The sequence below is a fragment of the Channa argus genome, chromosome 21 (genome assembly GCF_033026475.1).
Source record: "Channa argus isolate prfri chromosome 21, Channa argus male v1.0, whole genome shotgun sequence".
Taxonomy (NCBI): domain Eukaryota; kingdom Metazoa; phylum Chordata; class Actinopteri; order Anabantiformes; family Channidae; genus Channa; species Channa argus.
In genome coordinates, this window is record NC_090217.1 from 10,863,452 (window position 1) to 10,879,882 (window position 16,431).

General features: G+C 37.2%; 1 protein-coding gene across 1 annotated transcript in view; it reads right to left on the reverse strand.

Annotated features, from left to right (window-relative positions):
* The window catches only part of ccdc146 (coiled-coil domain containing 146), a 43,820-nt gene that overhangs the window by 3,751 nt on the left and 23,638 nt on the right, over positions 1–16,431 (reverse strand). Inside the window, exons 9-21 of the mRNA XM_067489635.1 lie at positions 15,854–16,081; positions 15,654–15,743; positions 15,142–15,238; positions 13,877–13,969; positions 13,360–13,527; positions 12,620–12,708; positions 11,582–11,746; positions 11,357–11,432; positions 10,623–10,771; positions 10,301–10,529; positions 805–915; positions 540–677; positions 96–221 (exon numbers count right to left, since the gene is read on the reverse strand). Of these exons, the coding sequence (XP_067345736.1) occupies positions 96–221; positions 540–677; positions 805–915; positions 10,301–10,529; positions 10,623–10,771; positions 11,357–11,432; positions 11,582–11,746; positions 12,620–12,708; positions 13,360–13,527; positions 13,877–13,969; positions 15,142–15,238; positions 15,654–15,743; positions 15,854–16,081 (1,759 nt within the window). The remainder of the gene's footprint in view (positions 1–95; positions 222–539; positions 678–804; positions 916–10,300; positions 10,530–10,622; positions 10,772–11,356; positions 11,433–11,581; positions 11,747–12,619; positions 12,709–13,359; positions 13,528–13,876; positions 13,970–15,141; positions 15,239–15,653; positions 15,744–15,853; positions 16,082–16,431) is intronic.

Genomic DNA, 16,431 nt, shown 5'->3' on the forward strand with positions numbered 1-16,431 from the left:
ACAGTGAGAAACTGAGGGGAGAACGTGCAACCAAGATCACAGTTTGGACTACACAATCAGACTGTGGATGGCATGTGTGCTGCGAGTGCTCTGACCTGAAGCTCTTTCTCCTTGATCTCTTGTTGAAGAGACAGAGCAGCAGCTTGCTTCATGGAAAGTTCTGCAGAAACAGCCATCAATTTGTGGTTGGTGTTGATTATGAGAATTCGGAGGTGGTTTAACTAGAGGTAAGACACAAACACTTAGAGATTAGGTGAATCTTACACTCACTTCAACACAGAATTGTTTAAGTGTGTTTAAATGTTTAAGTTTCTTAGTGCAGCTAGTTATCAATACTAATAATACACAGTAATGTAGAAATGCAGGATAATATACAATAACTCAGCTAATATTTAGCTGTTTAGTTACATTTTGTGTGTGCTTGGGTGACAAACCTTGTTCCACTAGCTTTTCTTAAGAGTTTTGATAGATGGTGAGAGACAGAGTGAATGAGAGTTCTGTATTATCTGATCTTTGTGCATGTGGATCTTGTTGTCTACCTTCTTTGCTAGAGTGAGTCTGTCCTGTTGGCCGTTCTCTGCCCTCTCGCTCAGTGGCTTCGAGAGCCGGGTCACCTGGTCCACTAGGAGATCTTTTTCCAGCAACTGCCTCTCGCGCTCGGCTAGATTGACCTCGAGCTAAATGTGAACAAACACACACAGGGACAGAGTGCATAGGATCTTGCAACACAGCCTTTGAAATGACAAACTGTTAATATAATGTAATTAAAATATTTTAGTTTTTAAGGAAGATGTTGTTGGGCACCTGCTCAATTTTCTTGACCAGTTCTACAGCTGATGGGTCTGTGCCTTTTAGCTCGTTGTAATCGGCTTGTTGGTTTAGAACTTCAAGTGTTTTGTCCCGGGCTACTGACAGCTAATAGACAGAAGAAATTAGAGGACAGTGTATTGTATATACTGTATACTATACAGGCCTATAAAATGTACATAAAGGCAACAACTCACTGTCATTACTGTCTAGCAATATTATAGCAATTTCCCACAGGACAACACACAAATGATTATGTAAACAACATAAAAGTATAAAAGCAAGAAATCTAAAGTTCGTCTGCTGCTGTCAGTGTTTTGAGTACCCCATGCTCCAGGCATTTATAATACTTATTTCACTGGGGATTTAAAAAACGCTTAAGACATTTCTCAGCTAAATGTAGTGCCTATATGAGAGCTACTTCCCGCTAGATGACAAGTCACTGACACAGTGCGATAAGAAGAAGCTAAATTTAAAATGCCACAGGGATCCCTCTAAGGGACTGGGTTAAAAAATATATATATATAAAACTGACATCCATAAAACAGCAGAAATATTAGGTGATGTGAGGATATGCAAGTAACTCAACTAACATGAGTTGAAACAACAAAGGGGGACAAAATGCAGGCTGTGCTTTTAGCTCTTTTCCAGAAACCACTGCAATTATTAAGAGAATTAAGAGAGGTTTTGAGTAGCGGAGTTGAGTTGCGGTACCCCGTGGACAGGTCACCAGACAGACAGTTAATCACAATAACAATTAAGAATCACCAGGTAAGCTAACTGCATTTTTTTGGACTGTAGGAGGAAACTGGAGAACCTGGAGGAAACCCACACAACAACAGGGAGAACATGCTCCATACATCTCATTGTTTAATCAATATTTCACTAAATGTGCTAGTAATGGATAAAAAAAAAAAAAAAAAAATATGCAGAACTGTGCTGACAAAAACGGTGAAGCAAAATGGGCCAACTAGTCAATATGGATGTAAACACAACAATTTGTTGTGGATACTTGTAAAACTGTAGATGTTGTCAGCATGGTGGAGCTGTGGGTAACACTGGGATTTTGCATGTGCTCCTCATCCCTGTGTGGGTTTCCTATGGACTCTGATCTCCTCCTCCACCTCTATAATAGGTCTAGCTTGTTAAATGTTTTACATTTTTTGTGAAACTAGAACAACAACCAGTATAAACATAGAGTACAAGGCTTTGTTCAAACACAAATGATAGGAGTTAAAATGCTCCTGGACTTGCCAAAAATTTCAAAGATATCGAATGCAACAAATAATTTGAGGAAGATTACTATAAAAGGAGGCGCAAAGCATTTACACTGGAGTCTTGTAGTCCATATGCACACTGCGGCCTTAAATACTATTCACCACATCTGGAAGTTTCCACTGTTTGTTTTATTGCAACATTAAATCATGGTCAATTTACTTTACTAAATTTACTAAAAATGTACCAAAAAAGCATATGGAAACAAATGTTTACAAAATAAACCTTTGCATAAAATTGTTCTCAGATATTACACAATTATTATGGAGATCGCCTGAGTGAATGGGTGTAAATTAGATTATAAAAAAAACATTACAGTTCATATGAGCGTTTCTATGAAAGTAGGCTGAAACAGAAGATATACTGCATATGCAGTATGCATATGATAAGATGATATTGTCAGGCAGTAACAAAATGCCAATATTCAAAGCTAAATTAAATAAATTTGGGTCTGTTAAAGTGTGCAGTTTTACGGACTCTTTGTTTTTATTTTCAGTCTAATTCATGGAAAAAGGAGGTTGTTCTAATATCTAGTACAGATGTCTGGATACAGAGATAAATGGTCAGGTGGCCCCCTAATCTGATTCGGAGCTGTAGATGGAAATGAGCATTAAATTAGCTACAGGCCTAAATGGCCCATTACGGCAAAATAAATGTAGCCCATATATAAAAATATATGAAACTGAGACAATCAAGGAGAAATAGGGATGATGAGAGGAAAGGAGGGGGGGTGGGGGTGGGTATAAGCATTTAATAGAAAGCAGGAAGAGATGACAGATGAGTACAAATAGGGAAAACACACCATAAAATAATAATAGGTGACTGGGGAGATTGGAAATGGAGATGAAAATATAGTAAGTGAGGAAGACGTCTTTGGACAGACAGCAGAAAGTAAAGAGAAGACTAGAGGAGAAAAACAGGGTGTGGAAAAAATGTTGTGAACTAACATGACCTGGCTTATGAAACTGCTGCAATGTTCTTACCCTCCATGCAATTGTACATGTTTACATGCCTGTATCTGATGTATGTTTGAAAAAAGCATGTAACAAAATGATAACTCCCCATTATCCCTCTTTCAATGGAAGAGTTTATGCTCTCCTATCCAAACACTGAGTCGGATTTAAACAGAACTTAAATCTGCCGCCTGTTACAAGCACGCTTACCCTTTTAAACAGTATGGTCATTATGATTGCCCGAGGTCTTTGTTAGGGTAAAGCTACAGATAAAGAAATAAAAAAGTTGAGAGGCAGATAACATTGACAGTTATCAGTTAACAGACTTAAAAAACAGAGATGTGAATTAGAGTGGAGCAGTCGTACTCGCAGAGGCTGATAAAAGACCAAAAAACAAAGGGAGATAAAGGGAACAAGAGCAAAGGAAAGACAGCATGAAGGCCAAAGTGAGGAAAGGAGCGTGAGATCGGATGTGAAAGCAGACAGTCAAGAGATGCTGAGAAACAAGAATTGGGGCTAACCAACAGGGACCAGGGTTATCTGCAGTTTTCACAACAAAACCTTGTTCACATGGTGAAAGGATTTGAATGTGTTATTACGTAATTTAAATGACTCGTGTCCATTTTCTGCTTAACTGAATTTTGAATTTTTTGATATGTATAGGAATATGACTCATATCACAGATGGGACTACTGAAGTTTTTTTCATCAAGATTATTTTTAATGCCTATTTAACTATTACAAATGTTCAGAAAACAATTAAAATGAATTTTTTAAGCGAGAAGCAAACTTATCCACCAACGCCATTTTCAATATTTAACTAGGGTTGAGTTTGCATCTCTTACCCTGACATGGCATGTAACAATAAACCTTACATAATACCAATGTAGAGTCAGGTAGTACAAATGTTCTTTCATCATTAAAAAAATAGTCATAGTGTATAAAAGTTTAGTAAAATAATAATAATAGTAAAGTAGTGAAAATTACATTGTTGCAAAAGTTTGCATTTACTTAATTCATTAAAAATTAACTTCAATTTCCGATGAACAATTGTAGCTATTCAGTATATGCAATAAATTTTATGTTAATGAAAAACCAAATTTTTGTTTAACGGTTTTTGACATTTCAAAATAAGAGGATGCAAACTTATGGACCAAACTATATTCGACAGCTATCAGTGTCAACACTGGAGTTGGTTAAATGCGTTTCTATTCAATTTGAGGTAATTCGAAAACTGTCTGTAGCAAAATTTCACTTCGCACTGGAAAACTCTAGACTGACATGTACATCAGAATCTGCAAATATCTACCTCAGATAACTGTGTTCCCTGTCCCAGCTCTCACTTTTGATCCTGATTGATCTGTGTTCCACCCTCATATGGAACCACCTTAAGCCATTTAAACACTACATGATGGATGAGATACCTTGCATCTGTCACTCTCCCTCTCCCTTCTCCACTTTTCAATCTCACTCTTGCCCTCACGCTTAACATTTTTATACTCATTCTCCTCCCTCTGTTCATATGCGCTATTTGTCTTTCCCTTTGCATTCATCCATCTCTGTGTCAGCATCGCTGTTCTGCCTGCCTGCCTCTCTGTTTTCTTCATCTGGCAGTCAAAGAATAGCTGCTTTCTTGTCTCATGAATGCTGTAAACCAGTGTACATATGAAAGCATCTACACTCACTACAATTTGCATAACATTTACATAATCTCAGTGAATAGTAGTTAATGATGGCCCAAAAAGCCACATAATGGATGGCACAATAAATGCTCAACTGTGTAATAACAAAGATAAATAATGATGTTATTTATATACCACTTCCCAAAATTAGGTTGCAAAGTGCTTCACAATTAAATGACACGAAAGACAAAAAGGACAGATCAGGAAAGCAGAAAGGTCAGAAAAGTAATACAGCAGTAAAGTCATTAACATAATCTGGTTCTCTAAGGTTAATTATCAGAACATGTGAACAAAGGAGCTGAACTGAAGCTTTGTAAGTCCAAAAGAGGAATACACTATAGTTAGGTATAAAAATATACATTTTTACCTAGCTTCTAGGAATATTAGAAACACAGATAATTTTGGCTAACTGATTTACACCAGTGATGTCAAATGAAATGATTGGAGATGCTTTGGACAAAACCCAGATCTACTGTTTGAGCTCTGATCAAGAATAGAACCTGTAGCAGAGTAGATTTTGGTGGTGCAGTGCTTAAATAAAGTTCTATTAAAACCTTGCCAACAAATAATTTACATCATACATTACAACAATTCTAAATAATTAAATAAAACAAGTCAGATAAGCCAACTAAACTAAAAAGAATTTAAAGGGCTGTAAAAAGTCTTAGTAGTGCACGCATGCTTTGAGAAGAGATTTCAAGAGTGATTCTGAATCTGCCAACCATAGCTCCTCCTCATTCCACAGCCTTGAAGTCCCTGACAACAAAAGCTCTCCCTTTTCAGATTCCCACTGGGACACAGGAATAGTTATATGACCCAGCTTAACCTTAAATGTAATCAGTGACTGGATCATTTTTGGAGCCAATGTTACCCAAAGCTAACTGAAATACACTCTAAAAGGCAAGACAGTTTGAAGGTTCAAAGAAAGTTCAACGAGGCTGATAGGAATACTGCTTTTGTACCTACAGAACACCATGCATGACAATATCGAGATGGTCATCAAAAATTACGGATTCATTAAGAACCGTTATTATAATATAAAAGGGAAACAAACATAATAATGCTGAAAAACAATGAGAAAATTAACAACTAATCAAGAAGTGTTACAACATAAGATATGTGCACTCTTTCTTTGATGAAGGTAGAAAATTGTCTAGCACTACAAAACAATAATACCAAGTCACAGTTTTATCAGTCTTTTTGTTTCTGTGTGCCTGCTTTCCTTGCTTATTCCCTACCTATCACTTTAGTTACTCATATATAAGACACATACACTTCCACATTTACACACTGCTCGGTTTCCCCATGATAATAAGTTCCAGACAGATTTAACAGAAGATTTAACAAAGGGACAGACAAATAATGACTCACCACTACAGGGACATTGCAGTATGACATCAGCCCCACCTTGATTGAACTCCACCACTTTATATGTACTATAAATATACTTTATGTGTGTGGTGTCATGACTTGGCCCATAAGCCAGTACAATTGTCAGCAAATTATAACCTGTTGTTGAATTTAGTAATGAAAACTAAATTTCAAACATGGTACTAATATCAGTACTCTGTGTACATGTGTGTAAAAAACATCATGCAGTGTAAAAAAAACAGATCTTCAATATCCTGGGGAGCACTGATCTCAGGGGCTTCAAATCTGACCTTATTCTACAATCAGACTGCTTTTACACCTAAGGATAGAACAGGTGCACATGCACGTGCATAGACACACACACACAAACACACAGCAGAGGGGGCTTCACATGTTGTGAAGTTTAGGTAGTCATTAAAGGACTGTTCAGCAATATTCCTATTTTGTTGCAAAGGTATTATCACAACTTCACTAACACAAGTGTTTGTGCTGATACATATGCACTTGTCTGTGTTTTTGTGATGTCGATGTGCCAGCAACTTAAACAAGTAGTAAAATCAGAATCCAACACCAGCCGCTGTTTATTTTGCAGCAATTAAAATTCCTCAGCCCAAATGAAAGCCTCAGAGTATATTGAACTTCAATAGTGTCACAGATGGCTCAATCTATCATTGTCAAAATTTCCCATCAAAGAGGGGGGAGGGTGTCTGAACAGATAAACTAGTTACAGATGAACACAAATACACAATATATATGATAAATCGACAGCAGGCAGTTGCAGAAGATTGAATTCGCATAGAGAATGAATTCACAAGGTAAATGAATTGAGCTGGCAAGCCTCATGCGATAGGAGAGACCCCTGTGATTCACTTTTTGTACCCAAGAGAACTTGATGGCTGCAGGAGGTAAACAGTGATTTAGAAAGTGATTTGCTATTTACACCGAAGGGAGAGTGTGATATTGATGGATGGATGGACAGACAGATGGATTTATACAGTAATCAGGAGGATAACAGTTAATAAAGACTAGCAGTTGTGCAAAGGTACAGTGGTAGATTTGATATAATGAAAACATTCACTTTTGGAATGCAATTTTTAACTTTCATTCATCTGAAACATAATTTAAAAAATTATATCCAAACAACCTGTATAAAATTGACAGGCTAACAGCCTGGTATCTGCTAATCATTGTGTTGTCTACACTATATTATCCATTTGTTACTAATAAAGACTTTGTATAAAGCTGCAAGCCTCTTCTTTACAGCAATCCACCAAGTGACACCACACTCACCCTGCTCGTAAGATTTAGAGGATGAGCTGTATGACACCATATGAAAAACAATACTGTTACAAAGGCCCATGCCACTTGGACTATTCCGCCCCCCTCCCCCACCTCAATGGCATGATCCAATTGCAGGATTTGTACCGTATGGGGACAGCAGTAGTAGTAGTAGTAGTAGTAGTAGTAGTAGTTTTGCTGTTCTTCTCAATTCAGTTATAAGGAGTGTTAGCTCAATTGGTGTGCTTCTATTGATCACTAATTGTTTTTAATAATAAATTACTTTGCTAGCAGGTCTTATGTTCATATGTTGATTGTAGAAACATTCCTTGAAGTCTTATGGTACTAGTGCTAACTGATGTCACTTCTGTTCTGTAGTAATATTACCCAATTTTGTTTATAGAAACCAAACCTATACCTGTGTACATGTATGCTGTTACACACATAACCCGGTCTTATAATAAAGTCCAGATTACCGGCATAACAAGTCACTTGAGTGGTGGGCTGTGAGCAGCGGTAGTAGTAGTAGTAGTAGTAGTAGTAGTAGTAGTAGTAGTAGTAGTAGTAGTAGTAGTAGTAGTACAGGTAGAGACCCATAGTCAGCCGAACTTTACCTTTTTCAGTACGGTATACAGTAAAATATAATTAAGGGTAAGACACTGCACCAACATTGGTCAGACATTGCCAAGACTGGGTTTTAAATTAGTTGGAACAAATGATTTGTCTATATATGTCTCTCTCTCTCTCTCTCTCTCTCTCTATATATATATATATATATATATATTAATTATCTTGGTTTAGTATGTTAGAATGCTAACATTTGTTTAAAGTACAGCTAAGGCATACGCAATTTATATTTGATCAAAAACCAAGAGTATTCAAAATTTTAACATGTTGGTACAAAATGAATGAATCATATTTTACAGAAATCAATAAAATCTGCTAAACTTTTGATTAACTTTAATTGATTTTTGAGACTTTCACTCAAAACCAGAAAGCAAACACCAAAATAGCTTCAAATAAAGATAAACCCAAGAGATCCCCAGTGTCAGGGTTTAGGATTCATTACAGAGTAGGGTATGTAGTAACAAGAAGAGAAAGATACTGTAGGACATACTAGAGAAAAATGTGGTACAGTAGGAAGGAATGATGGGCAGACAAAATGATTTAGAGTAAAACAAAATGCTGAAGATAACTTCAAGGGAAAAATAAAATGAGGAGGTCGTTAGACAAAAGAGAGATGAAAACAAATGCAGAAATGTATGATAAGAAAAACAATGGGAAAAGAAGACTGAAAGAAAATAGACGGTACCAACAAAGTCTGTTGTAGCAAGTGATAAACACCAGAAGGAGTAAACAGATGGAGAAAAGGGAAGGGGCTATTTTTTCAAAAAAAAAACAAAACAAAAACAGCACATGGTAAAGTGTGCTCCAACACTGAATTTGTCCAAAACAGAGAAAAATGAGAAAAGTCTGGTCCAGCAGCAAGTCAAAAGCAGTCACTCTGATCCAAAGCAGCAACACACCCAATCCCATGACGGGACCACTGCCAGAACTACTTAGTGTGTGTGTGTGAGAACGTGTGTGTGGCCTCCCTATAGTCTCTTTCCTTCTTTCTGTCACTCTCTATGGATTGCTAAGTTGTTGAATATGTTTGTGTTTTTATCTTATTTATTCATGTGTGTCTCAGTCTGTCTCTGTGATACTTGTGCAGTGTGAGGTTGTTTTTAGTTTGTCCCTCTCGGTTTTGAGTTTCATCGTCTCTCTGCATGTCTGTCTGTAGTTCGGTTAGCAAAAGCACAGTTTCAAACTTCTGTGGGTGGTTAACAACAACTACTTTACCTCAACAAATTGAAGTGGGTCAGCTCTGAAAACAAGGCCATGCACTGAGCACTTTTGATGAGCGATCAGACTGAAAGCGAGTGCTCTCCCAAAAGTACAATTCTCATGTCATTTTTCTAACATGAGGCGAATTCAAGGATGGTTTGTGCATACTTGCACTACTTTTGTGTTGAATATAGAGAGTGAGACAATATATTCATTAGAGCAATTCAAATGTCTCATTATAAGATAAAGCTTTGAAAATATTTCAAATTCACAAATCTGCTCATTAGTAGTGCTCTGTGTCTGAACTACTGCAAGTATTCTGATGCTTGCACTTCACTGCTCTTTTTGGAGTTCCCCTAACTTGAAAAAGATACACATAAAACTTGGATGATACTCTGCAATACCCAAGACACATACAACTCACATGTATTCACAATGATCTACTTTCTAAGATCCTATCAGCCTTCTCCACTGCCAACACATAACTCACTGATGTCCAAGCTTATTGTTTTTGCTTTTTTAACAGGGAATGATAGGACTATAGCTGGACTATGGCCTAGGGCAATATAGGATCTAGCTTGCAGACAGGGACACACACACACACACTTTGTCTAGTAGTTTACCCTAACCTTAACCATCACAACTAATCTTGCTGCCCCAAACCCAACCTTAACCTGCTTCTATTGTCGACCCTAAAACCTCAAACCTCCTGCAATACAACTTCGCTGTAGCATTTAGAAACCATAAAGTGACAGTGGCTCCAATGACAACAGATAATACTATTTTTATTACACGTTGTTTTCATTTTCATTTGTTGGAATGCTGTCATCACATAATGGAACATTTCGACCGAACATGTCAAATACCCAGCCCTCAACCATTTTAAGCATCTCCTAAATACACACACATTTTTCAAGTTTGCAGTCCTAAAAGTTTGAGAGTTTATGTTAGATGATGTTGTACCAATATAGAGATAAGAATATTTTAAGGAAAGTTTAGATCTTTAAAGCTAATGTAGATTCAACAGTTCTAAATGTACTGCTGTATATCTGCAAATCTCTATGTAAGGGTGTGTTTGAGTGTCCATGTTTATCCATATTTTTCCAACCTGTATCTGCAGCATGGTGATTTCTCCCTCCAGCTTTCTGCTTAGGGGTACCTCCTTCTTCTTCACGTCTATCTTTCTCTTCTCCTCATTAATGGCTAACTTTAAGTTACTTATTTCCTTCTCCAGTGTCTCTAAAGCCATGCTGCCCTTTATGTTGGCTGCCTCTTGGATGTTCACCTTCTCGTAGTAGTTGAACAACACCTCCTCATGTTCCAAGAGCTGGATGCCACTGCAGGTGACACAAACACAGCACAAACATAATTTTACATTCATATGTAAGGAAGTAAGGCAATGTTGTACCAACTTCAAAATGTGCACGTACAGAAAATTGCGGCGCTGTGTGGCTGTTTCATGATGCTTATTTATGTCCAGAAGTGCCTGCTCTTGGAGGTTGATCATTTGTGTGAGTCTCATTAACTCCAAGTTGTTGTCCTCACACTGCTGACTGACCTGACTGTGCTTCCATGCAACCTAGAAGATGTTAAATTAGATCCATAAGGAGGGACTGAGTATTGATGACTGAGTAGTTTAGAACTTTTTTGGGGACTGATCATCAGACATAAAGTTAAAAAACTTAAAATCCTGCCTTTAAACAGCACTATTAGACAACATCTGTTAATCTTTAGCAGTACAAGCATGCATTTGTTTTTCATCCAAGTGCAACGGAATGCTTCCACTTGATAGTGCTAGGCAATGACTTCAAAACAACTTAGAGGCAAATTTCTACAGTGGACAAGAGGCAAATTATTCATAAATGCTGAACTGTCTCTGGTTTACGCTTGGGTGTCTTATGAAACACACAAAAATAAATACAAAAATTGGTAAATTGGATTTGATTTTGACTTTATTTGACATTTATCTCAAGCGAGATTTGGGGCCGCAGCCAGAAATTGTAGCTCGCCCAAGCAACTTAACACCTATGACTATGTATCTCTGTTTAACCCATGTCCACTGAAACATTTCATTCTTTATTGTTGCTGTATACAGATGTATGTCAGGTATAACAAAGGGGGGGTTTGACTGGGCTCATCTTTGTGTTTGTGTGTTTGCCTGCACCTTGCAGAGGTCATTGCGTAGTTTGTCTCTCCAATTGGAAATATTAGAGGTCTTCATATGTGCTTTTGTAAGTGATCTGGGATGGAAACACAACACACACAAGAAAAATGGTTAAATGCATATCTTAACACTAAAACATTACAATGTTATTATGCTTGTCTGTGTCATATTTTTATTTATTATTTTAATGTACAGTACCTACATACGTTGCTATACATCACACACCTGTCTTTGTTGATGACAATTGTACGTTGGATTTCTTTCTCATTTTCCAGCACCTTAAGCTGCTCTCTCAACTCTGTGATCATCTCTGAGCTGATTTCCTTCAGTTTAACATACTTTTTCTTCTCATCCATAATCATGTTGCATAGTTTACAATACTGTAACAACCTGAGGGGCAAGAACAGCACTAGCATTAAACCCATTTTTGATCTGTGTTACAAAATCTGATTCCTATCAAAATAATTTTTTTAGACATTTATTGTTTACAGTTATTGTATGTGTTCTTTTGATGACTTGCTTTTACTAGGCCAGTGTCGGCTATAAATATTTAATATTCCCTTTGTTGAGCATTTTTTTAGCTAGTGTAGGATTTAAAACCAACAGCCAATAATAGCTGGTGAACAATGGTAACAGAGGCAAAAGGTCGTAATAATCTCAAATCCTAGCCTTTCATGTTAGACATGAGTTTTGAGCAATGAGTGAGAATTTTGGTTTTCATGTTACAATTAAACAGAACGGATTTGTAATATTTAGTGTTCATGCCATTCTGTTTTTGCTTGACTTCAGAATTTTAAGATGTGGATTCCAACTCAATAGCAGTCAGATCAGACTGAAATCTGTCGTGACCTAACTGAATGTATTGTAAGAGTCTGCTGTTGTACCGGGCGGTGCCAGATGCATTAGTCTAAGTCTGTTCATTGAAGTAAGACCAATTAGTAAGTTATGGTTTTCTACCCAGACAACATATGCAGAACTCTGAATTAATTGTGATCCCAGCTGTTACACAGATCAGAGGAGAGAAACAAATAACCAGGGAATCAATTATAAGATGTTAAACTGGTGACACCAATGTCTTGTATAGAGGAATTCAATTTGCTGCTCCATAAGACCATACACATGCTGTGGAGGTACTAGCTGACCCTGGGTGCTGTGCTGTACAATATAAAACAAAATTTATAACAAAACACGAAACATAGGCGCACACAACTTCGCATTTAATGAGAAGAGGCTGACAAAGACAGGAGAAAATAACAGTTAGACCTGCGTTGTAGCATAGTATTCAGCTTGTTGTGGTCCATGATGATCAGGTCTTTTTCTCGCAGCTCATACTCAATCTGCTGCTTCAGTTGCTGCAGACAGGTAAAACTACATGATTATCACTTCTTCGTGTGTGTGTGTGTGTGTGTGTGTGTGTGTGTGTGTGTGTGTGTGTGTGTGTGTGTGTGTGTGTGTGTGTGTGTGTGTGTGTGTGTATACACAGTATGTCCACTCACCAACATAAACCTTCAATAACATTTGTGGGGGCACATTTTTCAGTATTGTACCTGTAGCAGCTTCTATGCTCATACTTAACATAAATTATCCAAAGGAGTAGGTTACTTTGCTGAATTAATGATTCATATTAGAGATGGCTATTGTTGGCTTTTCAATACTTAAACCTTTACTGCATAAGAATGTTAAAGGAAAAAATTAATCTGCTTCGTAATAAAAAAGACAGTCCAAAAGTGTATGAAGAGCCATTTCAGCTTCGCTATACATTTTTTAAGATCACTCCATTTTGCGGTGACATCTGCAGAGTTTGAATTTTGCCTGCTCTCTCTGCCACACAGACCTTATATGCAACCCGACTTTAATCTCTTGAAATTCATATTTCATGTGTGTAAATATGCCTGTGTTATTAAAAAGGCACTCCTGAGGACATAAAAACAAAACTCAAATGTATCTTTCTGATTATTTTTGCTATGTTTGAATGTGCCTTAATGTGTGTGTTTGTGCTGCACCTCTGCCCTGAGGAGTTCTCGATGTTTCTGGCCCCTTTCCTCTGCTTTGATCTTTGTCAGACATCTGAGGTTATGAAGTTCTTCTCTGAGGTGGTTTGACTCCTTCAGCAGCTCTTCGATAATCCCATATTGCTGCTTCTTCTGGCTTTCCTCCTCAGCCACTAAAAGCTGATTGTACACACATTTAAGAATGTTCATAGATGAACATTTTAAGTATTTGTATAAAAGGTGTCTTTTTATCATCCATAGAACAGATGAGGCATGTTTTTTTGTTTAAAATACAGACTTTTTCCCTAAAGGGATTGTTAAAGTTTTCTATAACTATGTAACATAGGAAAACTCAGCTTGTCTTCTTTGAAAAGAACTCAAATGAACAAAAAACTAAATCTATAGCCTCGTCAAAGATAGACCTGTTCAAAGGCTCCTGCAACAGGAGCCTCCTGCTACACATTAGCAAATGCATTACATTTTGCATTTGCTAATGATATTGTGTCCACCCACACATTTTTGTTCCCACCTGTTTTTCAAAGCTGACTTTGAGAACGTCCACTTCTTTATGAAGCTCCATCCTCTGCTGAACACTTGCCTCTCTTTTGGGAATGGCGTCTAACTGCAAATTTAAGTCAGCATGTTATCTCAAAATGAAAAGTCTGTTCAGATTTTTAGAATTTGTGGAGATTGTACATTGTACTGTGCAGTCTCTCCTGAATCTTGGGAATAATGGCTGAAAAAAGCAAATGTTTTCATTATTGCAGCCCGTTTTATTTTACATAGTGTGGACTGAAAAGGAATTTAGTCAGTGCACTTTCAGTTAAACACTATTACACATTAAACACAAAGTGCAACACAGTTAATAATATATATCAGAGTTCATCTGAATACTCTCGGATAGTCATCAGATCCTGTGACTCAGAAAGTCAAATGTTTGCACCTGTAGACACAGTAATTGACCTTCTCTGCCGGGTTGCTATGTCTTTTGTTCAGTGATTTGAGCTACACCGCACCCTGGAAAAACAATGACACACAGAAACAATGCCACACTACAACTTTATATCAGCTACATACGCATAGTACTTAATATCTCTGTATGCTACCGCTCATGCTCTTTAAATTTTATAACAAATACCATGCAAATATTACACCCATTAATTACAACTTTGATTTAATGCGATGCATTTTTGTGGTAAACCCACAGGCCCTCGAATCCTCATCAAATGGTAAATTTAGTATGTGTAATAGTTTGCTTGTTGTTGATTGACTGGCAGATTGGTGACTCGTAACTCTTTCTGTACAACAACTTTGTATTGAATTTTTGCTGAATGTGCAAATTCCCTGGTGTGTCATAGTGACTTCCGTATTGTCTTTATTGTCACATTTGTAAAATGTGCTGACGTACTTCCCATGACTCTTGCTCTCATTTACTCATTAAAAACTGTGCACATCAGTAAAATTACAGGAAGCTCAAAATAAAAATGCTTCTGGTGTAATGCAGATTAACAATTTAATGGGCTGATAACAGACATTTACACTTAAAACGTTTCCATGACTGTGTTAAAGCCTGGAAAAGTTTCCTATACAGCAGACCGTACCAGTAAAAACATAATGTTGCAAAACACAAGGAAAATACTTATCGGTAAAATTGGTTTCCAAGCCGCAATTATATATAGTGCAATTTTTTATCATTTCAAATGAGTTTCAAAATTGCAAAAAAGGACGCTAACTGCTTTATATTTGATCCAATGTTGCTATTGTGCACACTGAAAGAAAGAATCCACAGGTCACCTTTGCATGTAACTCATTGTAGATAGATTGGGTGAGTCCAAGCTGCTCAACAGCCATGGCTAACTTATGCTCCATCCTTTTGAGTGCTTGCATCTGCCTGGGGACAAAGGCATGGTATTTACCATCATTATAGAGTTATGTTATGTTAGTGTAGTATGTGTGTTACAGTCAAATATGAAAGCTTTCAACTGTGTTTGGAATGGAGCTTAATCAATGCTTTGAACTTTTTGTCTTTTGTTAAACTGAACACAAAACCGACACAAAATTTGAAACAACTCATAGAGAAACAGCAACTATGTGGTAATGTGTACAACAAGCTGACAAGAATGTCTGTTACATATCAAGGAGTAAACCACAAGCTCTGAATGAACATCTCTCACTATATATTTTAGATCTATAATAAAGCAAAAGCCCTTACATACGCTGTGTAATTATTGAGTATGAATATTATCAATAAGTGGAGACATATTTTCAGGACATTTGATAGTAAACAATCGGACATCGCTCTGTACCTATTCTTCTCTCTGAGCTGTATACTATGGCTCTCGTACAGGTGCTTTCGGTCTAACATGATGTTTTGCAGCTTCATTTCCAGGATCCCTCTGGTAAAGAAGAATGTACAGTAACATGCAGAAGAAATCACTAAAGAAAATCTTCCAAATTACAAATATCTATTGGTCCCATACAGATGGTGATTGTGTTAGTTTTGTACCTGTTTCCCTTGAATTCAGCTTCCTGCTCTCTGTTGACTTCTTGCTCTTTCACCAGCTGTTTGTACTGCTTCTGTCTGACCTCTATTTGAGCCCTGAGACCTTCCAGCTCCTGCTTCGCTTCTTTCTTCTTCATGCTGAAGGAGAGGTTGCACTCTTCTACCTCCTTGACTTGCTGCTCCATTTCTGAAATCTCCGTATTTAGGGTTTCTATCTTCCTCATTGCAGCTCTAATGTTTTTGTGGAGGTGAAAAAAAAATTAAACGTACACAAAACCAAACTATCCGTTAAGACTTTAAACATACCCTGCACGATTGCACGTTATGAAATAACAGCATCATAGTACATCCACCCAGGACCACTCAACTTTGTGAATTTTGAATTACGTGTTGTAGCTCACATGGCTCAGTCAGTTCCCCTGCATCACTTGCAAGCCAATTTAAAATAAACATAAAAGACCCTTTGGTGAATCTGCAAGTGGAAATAATATCTGGGAATGATAGCGGTTTTTGACTGCAGCTGCACTTAAATATGAAATTAATGATGTCTGATACACAAGCTTGTCATTTTTATTGCATTA